A 12979-nucleotide genomic window follows, 5' to 3' on the forward strand; every position below is an offset into this window, starting at 1 on the left:
ATCAGTCTTACCACAAGATATTTTTATTTATCAAATATAAGCGAGTGTTTTTAAAATTCAGACAACTTCATGAGTTTGGCTGTTGCTAAAAATCAGTGAAGAGGAATAAAAAAAAAAGGCCAACATTTGCTTACATTTTTGACTGGAAGTGAAGAATGAGGCACTACAGGCAGATTGAATAGGCACCCGTGTTGGGTGAAATGGGCCTGCTGCTGGTTCCATGAGAATCATAACTGCTGCTTCTCTTTTCAAGTGACTCCAGGAATGAAGATCTATATCGATCCGTTCACGTATGAGGACCCCAACGAGGCAGTGCGCGAGTTCGCCAAGGAAATCGACATCTCCTGTGTCAAGATTGAACAGGTCATCGGCGCAGGTAAGGGTAGTGACAATAACTGAGGACCCAGCCAAAAAAGAAGCAAAAGCCATAATAGAGATGAGGAAGCGGGCATGTTTTAGCCACACACTCAAAATTCAATTGAAGGATTTGACCCAGGCCCTTTCGCAGACCATTCAGGCCTACCGTTGGGCAGGAATCTGTAAGCCAGAGATGCCTGTAGCTTCATGTTCTGAAATATGTTTTAACTAACTTCAGTAGGCAAATATTTGACTAAATATTTTTGGTAGCAGCAGCAACTTTGCCATTTATTTGCTTCCGACTGGTTGTCTTTGTCCTGCAGGGGAATTTGGGGAGGTGTGCAGTGGGAACCTGAAACTCCCAGGGAAAAGGGAGATTTTTGTGGCCATCAAGACGCTGAAGTCGGGGTACACAGAGAAGCAGCGGCGGGACTTCCTGAGCGAGGCCAGCATCATGGGCCAGTTTGACCACCCCAACGTCATCCACCTGGAGGGCGTGGTCACCAAGAGCAGCCCAGTCATGATCATCACAGAGTTCATGGAGAATGGTTCTCTCGACTCCTTCCTCAGGGTGAGTGCTCTCTCTCTCTCTCTCTGTCCTTCTTACTTTCACTCTCTCGCTGTCTCTCCTTCTCCCTCCCTCCTACTCCCTCCATCAATCTATCTAATTTATGCATGTCTATCAGCTATAAAAAAAAGAGGTATGAAAAGTTGGTCCATCTCTTTTGCCGTTCAACTCTGCTCCTGTGATTACTAACAGAATCACGGGGCACACAAAGACTTTGCTTTCCATTTTTAAAGATGCAGTATATTCTTTTGATTTCTGTCACAAAATGCACAGTCACCACAATGTTTTTTTAATGTCAATATTTTATAATCCCATGCATTATTCATCGAAGCAGCAGTGACATTCCAGAGACTGGGATTCAGAAACCCCAAATGGTTTTCAATATTTCTAACCTAAAGAAGATATTTGTTTTAGTATTTGTTTTATATGCTTATTCTGAATGCTTCACCTCCATCCATCATGATTTAGAAATATATTTTTGATATCGATTTATGTCCTTTTACAGTTTGAAATCTTAAATTTTATAGAATTTTCCATCATTAATTTGATCAGCTATTAAAAGTGAAACCATACTTGCACATGAAACAGTACCTTGAGTCTGCCAAGAAGCATTAGTATTACTGGCATATCTATGGCAGTTAAAAATGGGATGATTATCTACAATGTTAGAGGCCTATGTTTTGAGGAAGGTTTTCAAATGTATGCCAAGTTTCAATCAGTGTTTCAAACTAACAAGGTACTTTTTCACCCATTAGTTACTGTATGTCACTCACTCATGCTAAACGAGTTGAGGGAGTGATGAAATTAATCAGCAACTTTCATTCCTACATGATTCATGTCCTGTCTGCATAACTAGCCACTATGTTATGCTATGTTAGAGTGCTCCATGTTTAAATGTTAGCCAACTCCCTAAGTGTCCAGCAACTCCTCTGAAAGGTACAGTGAAACACTGCCTGACTGACATTTAGATGGAGGAGAAATAGGCAAATCCAACGGGGAGATTTTTCTGCAGCTTGATCCATTTCTGAGGGCTAGCTGAAATTGTGAGTTACGTCAGAGATCCCAGAGATCCCTGAAATTAACAGACACATCCACTGATGACCTGTGCCCTTTTCCTGTCAAAGCTGACATTAATATTTCCTTTACCTCGTCAAAATGGTCTTTGAATGATCTCACACACACACTTTTAAAAGTTTTGGAGAAGACGTTGATGTGCTCCAGAGATGACAACAACGAAAGGGCTTAACAGGAGAATTCACAAGCAAACTCTTGCTTTGGGGAAAAAAATACATCTAACAGATTAGAAAATGAGCTATGATTACCTGTCAACATATCATTGTGTTGGTTACCGTCGTCAGTTCAAAACTAGTTTTCTCTCCCCTTCAAAAACTCCATGATATATCAGCCTGCTCTCGAGTTTGAAGCCTTCGGTAATGACAAAGACTTCAATATTGAATGTTTCACTTCAGCATTCGATGACACATACACTGCACTAAAATAACTCGACCGTGCAGCCCAAAGTTGAACGTGTTTGACAACAAACTTCAGTGTTTTAAGAGTTGGGCTGACAGCCCTGTGAGACACGTTGCAGTGAAGTGAAGAGAGGGAGAAGTCACAGTGGGAGGGTCCAGACGGAGTCCAATTGACAGCTGAGCTCCTTTCTCCAGAGTCACGCGTTATGAGCAGCCTCGCGCTAATGGCTGTCTGTAGGGTGGAGGGAGGGAAAAGGGAAGATGGGGGGGGAAGCGATCGATGCAGGCCAAATGAAAGAATGAAGCGAGACAGGCCGGCTGAGATGCTACAAAAACAAAAAATGATGAATTCGAAAAAAATGCTATCTTTCCAAATGCACTGTGTGAAAGAACAAGAAGCCTCTGATCCATTGCTGAAATACTGAATACAGATGAAATGCTAGACAGAAGAGATATCCAATGTGATGCAACTTAAGATAGTAAGTTTGTGAGATCCAGACTGCCTCTCTCTGGTTACGAGAGTGTCCTTATTGAGACTATTTGCACACATGCACAGATGACGTGAAGGGCGCTTCATATTTGGATGTGTCAATAGGTTCGTCCTTTTTTTGCTAGGGAATACAGAGCTTTTAAAAAGCAAAGGAGTACCTATAGGTGAGACGTGAGAGGAATTACACTCACAGTTAATGAGGGACTTTGCTCTGTGGAAAAGCAGGACAGCTTTGCGGAGAAAAGCAGGTTCACCGGGGAAGAAGAGGGTGTCGTTTGGCTTTGCTTTCACCCTGAGATGCAGGACCCAGGCCGAACCCTTCTCTCCGCTATTGACTGGAGCCCCTCACTAGGTCTGAGTCTTACATCTGACATGACCCACCTCTCTGCGTGCCTGCTGCCGGGAGCACAGCTGGATCAGGGGCATTCTGCAGGGCCAGATGTTGACTCCCAGCAGCACCACATGAGCAGCGCAGAGCTCAGCTGGAACAGATGAGAGTAGAGGAGTCCTAATACTGGCTCACAGCCATCATCACCATCATCATCATCATTATTATTATTTTTATTATTATTATTATTATTGTTGTGGTGACAGTAGTAATAGTAATTTGCTTGGCAGGCACCGTGGATTTATATTCCTTATATTTGCATATGTTTCACAAAGGCAATATAGACAGTACTGTACTGAATGGCAGTGGCTTACTTGGGCATTGAAGCTGCAGCTGTCTGGTCGAAGCATTTTAACTGCCACACCTCAGTACCACCTTTGTGGCCACAGGAATCGGTGGCCACGTTAATGCTTCGGCGGATTCTGTGTGCTTTCCAGCAAAACGACGGGCAGTTCACGGTGATCCAGCTGGTGGGCATGTTGCGCGGCATCGCAGCTGGCATGAAGTACCTCTCAGACATGAACTACGTGCACCGTGACCTGGCCGCCCGCAACATCCTGGTCAACAGCAACCTGGTGTGCAAGGTGTCAGACTTTGGCCTGTCCCGCTTCCTGGAGGACGACACCTCCGACCCCACCTACACCAGCGCTCTGGTGAGCATCCGCACCATACCAGCCCCAGAATGCATTTCATTCTCTTTGTGTATCAGCAGTTGTTGACTTCCTTTCTGCCCTCAAAGCACATTATTTCTGCCGAAGATGCTACTGTCCAGATCATCCATTTATACAGCTGGATATTTGGCACAACAGTAATTCCCCACCTGGGAATTGCACCAGCAGCCTCCTTACCGCTATGCACACTGCTGCCCCCTTATACAGTGAACAGCACAAGAGTCCTGCCTGCTGTCTATTCAGTCACCATCATGCAGCTCTGACTGAACGTTTTGTGGCATTTGTAGGGAGGAAAGATCCCTATTCGATGGACTGCCCCAGAAGCGATCCAGTACAGGAAGTTCACGTCAGCCAGCGATGTCTGGAGCTATGGCATCGTCATGTGGGAGGTGATGTCCTATGGGGAGAGGCCATACTGGGACATGACCAATCAGGACGTATGTATCTCCCAATGTGACAAGTGTTATTCCTTGTTTTCAATAAGCCATTCAAAACAATTCAGTCCAGTCTCAATCTGAAACTGTAAGGCTGAATGAAATCACTTTGATGTTATGGTGCCAGTACCGAACTTCAGGTTGTCTTGGGGATCAATGCCTTTTTTTAACTGACATGGAAGTTATTCTTCTTTTAAAGGGATAGATTTCCAGATTTTACAAGTAAAAGCACAGTTCTTATTTCCTTCTGGAGTTGCACACCACCTAGTGGCTGTTCTTTTTGGTTCTGAGTCTGTGAATAAGCTTTCTTGTGGACTAAGTTAAACAATTTGGCATAAAGTCATTCTGAAGAAGCTTTTTTAAAAAAAATAAATAAATAAACAGTGTACAGCCGTTTATAGATGCCTGTGCTCTTGATTTCCTTGTGGCTCTTTTTAAAAAGTACTTTTCTCTGCCACTTCTGTTATTGAAAACATGAAAAAAATATCACTTTTATCTGTCAAACGAAAATCCAACTGTACTTGGTGAGGTACCCCTGTTCCCGCATCTGACATGGAAGATGTGTTTTATCTACATTGCGAAACACCCTGCTCTTTTCCTGACTTAAAGGGGAAGTACCTTTTTCCTGCAGTGTTTGATAATGCCAAGTTGAAGAAGTGAATCATAAGTGCTACTGGAACATTTCTGGAACATTTTCAAATACTAATATATTCCAGCTGTGATCCAGTAATTCTTCTTATAAAGCTACTTAGTATTAAAAAAACTTGCATTGAAAACAAATCTGAAAAGCAACATGATAAAATACAGGAAATGCTGAAGCAGTAACGAATGCTGTCTATTGAAAAATGAGAATAGAAAAGCAAATACGCATTGAGAAAAAGAAAACCTCCACAGTGGTCACATGAGCACATAATACTCCCCATTGTAGGTTCCTCGCTAAAAATCTGTAAGCGATTTTGCGTTTGGGGTTGGGAAAAGCCTTATGGCCCTCACAGTAACATGCAGAGGAGAACAGGAGTCTCAATGGAGTTTTCCATCTGTAACCATGCGTTGCTTTAACTGAATCTCCCTTGTCGAGCCCATTCATTTGGGACGGTTTTAAACGGAACCTTTTAAAAATAATTGCATTATTTGGGGGGGTTTTTGTTCTTTGAATCGCTGTGACATGGTCCGTGTCAGTCCCCACGCTTTTCACATGTGGTCAGGGGCCAGTGCATGGCAAAAGAGGATGTCACAGTTTACGTTTGTTGAATGAACAACAGGGTAATGTGCTGTAGAATCAATGGGAGGGAGAGGAAGGGGGAGCAAAGTGGGTGAAGACTTATTTAAGCGTACTTCATAGCACAAGGCACACAGCAAATTTTGTTTTCAAAGAAGCATGTAAGACTCCTTCTCTGCAATGCATTTTTGCACTTGCAGGTCTTAAAGAATCTGCACACTGGTAGATTTCACTCACACAGAATACTGCAGACTCATCAGAATTCAAGTTTTGTTCCTCATAATCAGGTTTGCTTATTAGCATCCAGCCTCTGAGGTAGGCTGCAGGGTTCATTGCAGTTAGAGAATTATTTGTGCTGTGAGTTTGGAAAATTGGCACCTTTTCATTTCAAAGGCTGAAACTGAAATCAATACAGGAATACAGATGTATTTATTTTTCAGGTGCAGACACCTGCAAGGCCATTCCCATTCAGTGCATCAGTTTTTGTGTTCAAAGCCATTCGGCTGTAGGAGGGACAAAAATATCTGTCCTTCCACCTCTTACCATCTGCAGTTTTCAGGACTGTTTGTTATTTTTGGTTTTCTGAAGTAGTTCAACTTTCCACCACAGAAACTAATTTTCGAGTGTTGTTCTAGAAAGTGTTTGAAACGAAATTGAAGTGTTGACAAAGAAATAGATTCCTGATGCAGTTAGAGTTGTATGTTCCTTTGAAAATAAGAAATTATAAGCTTATAAATTTATAAGCCATATTCACTACACATACGTATAGAAATGGAAATGTTTTCATGTTGGGGATATTTAGCAGTTGTTTGTCTGGCTACTGAAGATCAGAATTGTTCAGAATCTATCTGAGAAGGAATCCAAGAATGGCTATACAGTGTTATTTGTGTCAAAACATAACATTTAGAACTTAACTAACTAGCTAATCTGATGGTGATAGCCATGTGATTGTATCCTCTGTTAGGCATACTGTACTTCACCTGACAATCATTTTGAATTTACACCAACTAAATATTGCTGTAGTATTGCTTTGCTGGTTTGACTTAAGTTGAATATTGCCTCGTGGCCTGTATGGTTTCTGCAGAGGTCTTTGTCTCCCCCTGCAGGTGATCAATGCCATTGAGCAAGACTACCGGTTGCCACCCCCCATGGACTGCCCCAGTGCCCTGCACCAGCTCATGCTGGACTGCTGGCAGAAGGACCGCAACAACCGCCCCAAATTCAGCCAGATTGTCAACACCCTGGACAAGATGATCCGCAACCCCAACAGCCTGAAGGCCACCACCCCGCTGTCGTCAGGGTATGGCCTGGGGGGACGGGCTACTTTAGGTGAACTGAGGTCCATGTGTAGCACCACTGGAGGTGTTACAGTATTCAGTGACAAAGCTACAGTGCTTGAAGTTAAGGACAGACTACCAGAGTGATGAGATTTAAGCCTCCCTTTCCAAGTGGAAATGGAAACAGTAAATCTGTAAGCAGAGTGTGTGGTGTAGGGCCTAGAAGAGGCTCTTGGTTTATCTATGTTGTGAGCCCCTCTCTGATGTATGACTCCAAGGCAGGTCCCTAGTCCGAGTCGGGCCCCATGGGACAGCTAAAGCTTGTCTGCCTGGACCCCTCCCTGTGCTGGTCAGGGTATTGAATAGCTGTAGGCCTCATTAGTTCCTCTGCACGCCCTCACTGACTGCCCCCAATGTATGCTCCTTGTGTCCCTCCACACACAACCGGAAGCGAGTCATTCTGCTAACGCTCAGCAGTTTGTTTCCTGCTTCATAGAGCAGTGAAGAGACACAGAGGGCAGTGAGGCCATGCTCCACCCGGACTTCATAAACAGAATATATATATATATATATATATATATATATATATATATATATAAATATATATATATATATATATATATATATATATTAAAAACCCCGTCCTCTCTGTAAATCCAGAAAAGATGATTCCCATTACGGTGAACACCCTCCCGAAGGCTGAAAAACTGGTTTCCATCAAAAAATGGCTGAAATAACAATATTTTGAACATGAGGTCAAATGCTTTGGTTTCTCTTTTTTTGCTAATATTCATAACGCAATTCTTCTGCGCCGTGCATTTTATTTCTTTTGGCACAGTGCGGGTATGTAAATAAGCCCGTTGGTCTGTTGGATCACTAATTTTGGTGAATGCTTGGGGCGGATGGTGATTTAAAACAGTCTCAACAGTTGAAAACAAAAACAACATTTAGCAGTATTTCCACGAGTGTCAGGTTCCTCTGAATGTTTGAATATATTGAATTCCTTGCCCTGTAGTTTGCGTGGTGGGGAGCACTTAGTTTTACATGCAAAGAGTCTCTAATTTTTGCATATTACACGTAGTTCCTGGCTCTTCTTCACCTATTTGCCAAATCCACAAACAGATCAATGAAGACATATCCTCTGGACATGGTCTGCATCCCTGTTGGAGCTCTAGTCTCAGGCTTATTCCTCTTCTTTCTTTATGTCATTTCTGCCCTTTGCACAAAGGGCATTTGCGCTATAAAACACTTTTAGGGCTCTTCTCTGAAAAAATTATCAATAGTTCATGTCACAATTAGCATTTTACATGTGTTTCTGAATGGAACTTAAATGACATTGTTCTCTGTGGTAAGTTTGTACGTACTCAAAAATGAACTTTGTGGTAGGTGTTAAACTGAAATGTGCGGATGTTCTGAGTTAGTAGTGCTTTGAATGTTAGCCCTTAGAACATTTAGTCAATACATGGCAAGTCCCAGGGGTTTTGTTTTCATAGAGCCCAACCCAGGGTGCATCTGAAAAGTGTTCTGTGTCAGATCAGACGCCAGAGGTCTCACTCCTTGCTCCTGTTTCCAGCGTTCACCTACCTCTCCTGGACCGAAGTGTGCCAGACTTCTCCAGCTTCAGCACCGTGGACGAGTGGCTGGACGCCATCAAGATGGGCCAGTACAAGGAAAACTTTGCCAGTGCTGACTTTAGTAGCTTTGATGCTGTCTCTCAGATGACTATGGAGTAAGTGAATGGCCCTGAACTGGTCCTGCAACAGGCCTAATACACTCACAATGGTAAAAGTGTGTGTTAAACAATAAATGTTAAACAATTTTATGACTGCTGCACCTTGTAATCCAGGTACAGTACATTACACCCAAACATCTTTTTTAAAAACTTAATTTTTCAGATTGTGTCAGTGATTATGTTTTAGTGTGATTTCATGCAGGTATTCAATCTCGACTCAATCTCGAATATAATGTTCTGCTAATGTTGCTGTGCTGCTGTGTGGACTTTGTTAATGCCTTAAGTCATCATCCAAATATCATTCCAAGGCTTTTTAATCTTTTATGATTTGCTGTTAATACCAGTTATATTTCCAGAGCCCCATAAAGTTTAAAGTGACCATCTGCTGTCAATTGTTGATTTATGAGAACCAATCAAAGGCTTTATTGGCCTCACTGTAGCTCTGTGATTGGTTCAGAGCGGTGACTCCTTGGTAGCACATGATAGCTCTGTTGCGCTGCACTCCTGAAGCCTCACCTTCCCATCTCCCATTTATCATCATGTCCTGTCCTGTCCTATCTCTTGCCACAGTGACATCCTTCGAGTGGGGGTAACGCTAGCAGGGCACCAGAAGAAGATCCTCAACAGCATACAGATGATGCGAGCCCAGATGAACCAGATCCAGTCCGTTGAAGTTTGACCTCCCCGGGAGTGGAGAGGACAGCACTGCGCCCTGAGCCCAGTCTTCCCGTCAGACTGTCTGTCCCTCCAAATGTCCATCTGTCCCAGCAGCACGCAACAAAACCGCCCAAACCCCCCCACCTCCCCGCCTTATCTTCCCCTCTGTCCTGCTCTGGGGTCTCTCGCAGAAGATCCTACACCCCCTTCCCAGAAGAACAGGAAGATGACGAGGATCATGGACGACCAGCGCAGTTTTTTTTTTTTAACAAGGATCTTCCACAAAACAAGTTCCCAGTTGTTTTTTCCACTTCCAGTTTTTGTTTAAATCTTTCTAGGAATCTCATTAGAGGAAAACCTGAGGAAATCTATATTATGATATATAGATGATATATATGTACACAAAGTGAACAGAATGAAATGACTACCCTTCAAAAGGGCAAAAGAATAAACACCCATAGAAGAATGGGTGGGGCAGGACTAGAGACAGCCCCTGCCCCAAGTCACAAGCGGTATGGGTCAGACAATTTCATTTCATTTAAGGAAAAAATTGAAAGAAATGCACATGGCCCTCCACTGAGAGAAATCTACAACAGAGGAATTGTGGGAGATATTCTTGAGTCTTGAATACGCTCCTATGGTGGTGACAGGAGAAGAATTGTGGGAGATATTCTTGAATCTTGAATATGCTCCTGTTGTGATAGGAGGGAAAAACAAGAAGTTATCAACGTTAAATAATCATCTTTTGCAGCACTTGCCTATATGGACAATTTTACAGACTTCAATGATAAAAATATTTAAAACACAAAACAAAGAAAGAAAAAAAAGCATATGAAACACACACAGACACACACACACACTCACACACGCAACAAACACAAATATTTTTATTTTCTTGCAGTGAATAATTGTTGACAGTGTGGAAATTGTGATAAATATTTTTTTCTTTGCTTCCTTCTCTTTAGCTCTCTGAACAAGTCTTTTTTCTTCCTTTTTAAATGCATTACAGCCTGCCAAATGGGACATCCGTTCTGATGTCATCATCCTGTACATATCAGATGCACTTGACATTGTGATGTCATCACCAAGAGACAGCTTGCCATAGTCACTAAGTCTTGGCTGTGTTTTCAGGATTTGATTTATTGACACACAAACTTTCTTTGGGTAACTGGTGGGAGTTTAATTACCATAATTATTTTTCCTTTTTTTTTTTTTTTTACAAAATGTTCGTTGTGCACCTTGACAATTAAGTAACAAAAACAGTGTCAAACATTCTTCCTACATGGATGTACTGTATAGAAAAAAATTGGAGCGTTATTTTCCTATATTGTTTACATAGAAGGATGCTTAGTACAAAGATATTTTGGTCTTCACATTACGTAGAGTTCTTTCCCTTTATTGCTTTTAAAGGTACCAGTGCAGCCTGGGAGTTGGAGTTTATGAGCATGCGGAGTCAAGGAGTGATGTCACAGGGAGTCAGACACTTTACAGAACACTGTGGTGATGTGCTTTTAATCTGAGAATCTCAAAGCTTTTTTTTTTTTTTGAAAATGTTTTATAATGAAGTTTTAGTATTTGTGATACAACACATGATTATCGTCATTTTGACTGAAATGGTGCAGAAGGCCATTTAGTTTGTTCATTTGGGCGGTACATTGCAGTTGTGATGGAAGGGACTTTTTATACTTATGCTGTGTAGTTGTTGTAAGAGAAAGCCCTTGGAAGCACAGAAACACATGCACCTTTCATGACAACTTGGTGGAGAGAATGAGGAAGATGCAGGGTCACAGTGAGCGCTGAGGCGATTGTTTTGAGGGAGTTCTGATGAAACAGTTACCGTAGGATTCTAACTCTTTAAGGCAGAAAAACTCTTATCCCTTAGCCTTATAAAACAACAGCACAAATAATCTTTTTTAATCAGAAAAAGCAGGGGCAGCAAGAACAGCATGGAATATGTATGTATCTTTAAATTAGTTGGCACATTTGGTTTTAGCTTGGTAACAAAAGAAAAACCCTCAAGGGAACAGAGGTTTGTGTTTTGGGTTCTGAATTGTCATGAATTGTCACTGCCTTGTCATGGTGTCTATTCAGCAACAGCTGTTGGAATGGTAGTTGAGTATGTGGAATTGTGTGACTTCCTGGAAGAGAAACATCAGCAGCCAATCAGGAGAAGGAGCCCAATTGCATGAGAAAGAGGCATTGTGACCCATTGGGACAGGACAATGTGATGAACATTCAGGTGTCCACTTGTTTTCCTCCAAGTGCTAGCAGGTATACTCCCAAGACCCTTTTGCCTAGGTAGCTCCGTAATGAGCCCTGGTCCTGGCAGAGCATGGTATTAGGGCTACACAAACCTGGTTATGGTCTCTGCAGGCCGTACTCATCTGTTTCAGTGCACCCATTCTTTGGTTCAAAGATCTTATCTTCCTGCCCTGATTCTGAAAGTGCTAGAGGTTTCAGGACAGAATGAATTTCTGTTCTGGACTAGATATTAGTACAGTAGAACATTTGTGTTTGAACTTATACAAGACTTTTACAGACCTGCCTACCACCCCACCTCCATTTCTGCCAACCTATCCTGTCCATATTACTCTTTTGAAAAGTGTCCAGCACTGTTGTCGTAAGATATAAAGGCACACGGTCACTAAAGCAAGATTAAAGTGAAGTCTCTGTGTATGTGGACAAGTGCTTCCAGTGACCGCATAGACGCTTCTTCCACAAATCCTTCCCAGCTCAGAAGGATTCAGTGTCTTCACCTTCAGCTGCCTGTCTCCTCCCACCTCCCACCTGATCAGAGGAAGGGGAACTGATGGTTTAGTGGTGGCCATTCCAGTCTTTCCGGCACTAAACCCCTCCACACAAACAGTCATTCGCTGAGCTTCCTCTTCCAGCTTGCAGTACCTCATTCTCTAATACAGCAAAGAAGCATCTCCTCCAATCAGAGCCTGAGAATGAGTCAACACTGGCACCAGAGATAGGAGAAGCAGGGCAGTGTCAGAACATCACTTTGGTTATGTTATTACTATTTTTTTTTTAGTCAGGGAAATCTTTCTGAACGAGGGGTCGTCAGGGCTTGGCAAATATTCTGAAATCTCCTGTTGTTGTCTTTCACTGTCTTTCCTTGTTTCTGCCCAATAGTCCAGTGATTTCTCTCCTCAGAATGTTTATGAGTTGATGACGTAATCATATGTGCAATCATGACATGATGACATTAATTCATGGAATAAGAGAAACAGGAGACAATTTCTGTACTGCAGGAATCTTTAACAAGCCCTCACTTTGTTTTTCCACCATGTTTTTAAAAATATTTTTAATATTGCATCTGTATCAATGTGCACATATGAGGAGTCATTATACACTCTTATCTTGCCTACTTTGTGAAAGGGTGACATGTCTTGAGATTCATCATGCTGATAGATGGAAAGGTTTCTTTCAATTAAAGGGATGCAGTGGTGTTGTCTTTCACAAAGAACATGGTCTTCACCCGTGGAACTATTTTCTCTTACACACAGTCGGTTAGCTGTGGTCTTACTCTGTTCATAGAGGAAGAGAGGGGTGTTCTCTAACATACCATGATGCAAGAGAGCAGTTTATGAGTTCATGAAAGTTTCTGAAAATTGTAAAGCTGTGGTGATTTTTGTTCATGTTTTGATGAAAGGAGACAGCTTCCAAATAAGTGAAAATAAAATGAGCAGTGTGCAACATTGCTGAAGG

General features: G+C 42.2%; 1 protein-coding gene across 2 annotated transcripts in view; it reads left to right on the top strand.

The window, feature by feature from the left end:
- The window catches only part of LOC118780204 (ephrin type-B receptor 2), a 74052-nt gene extending 64541 nt beyond the window's left edge, over positions 1 to 9511 (top strand). For both annotated transcript variants that reach the window (XM_036532582.1, XM_036532580.1), the window contains exons 9-15: positions 254 to 376; positions 681 to 928; positions 3713 to 3928; positions 4234 to 4383; positions 6706 to 6899; positions 8450 to 8605; positions 9179 to 9511. In XM_036532582.1, coding sequence (XP_036388475.1) covers positions 254 to 376; positions 681 to 928; positions 3713 to 3928; positions 4234 to 4383; positions 6706 to 6899; positions 8450 to 8605; positions 9179 to 9287 — 1196 coding nt within the window. In that variant the 3' untranslated portion in view covers positions 9288 to 9511. The remainder of the gene's footprint in view (positions 1 to 253; positions 377 to 680; positions 929 to 3712; positions 3929 to 4233; positions 4384 to 6705; positions 6900 to 8449; positions 8606 to 9178) is intronic.
- Positions 9512 to 12979: the final 3468 nt, after the last annotated feature.

The sequence above is a fragment of the Megalops cyprinoides genome, chromosome 7 (genome assembly GCF_013368585.1).
Source record: "Megalops cyprinoides isolate fMegCyp1 chromosome 7, fMegCyp1.pri, whole genome shotgun sequence".
Taxonomy (NCBI): domain Eukaryota; kingdom Metazoa; phylum Chordata; class Actinopteri; order Elopiformes; family Megalopidae; genus Megalops; species Megalops cyprinoides.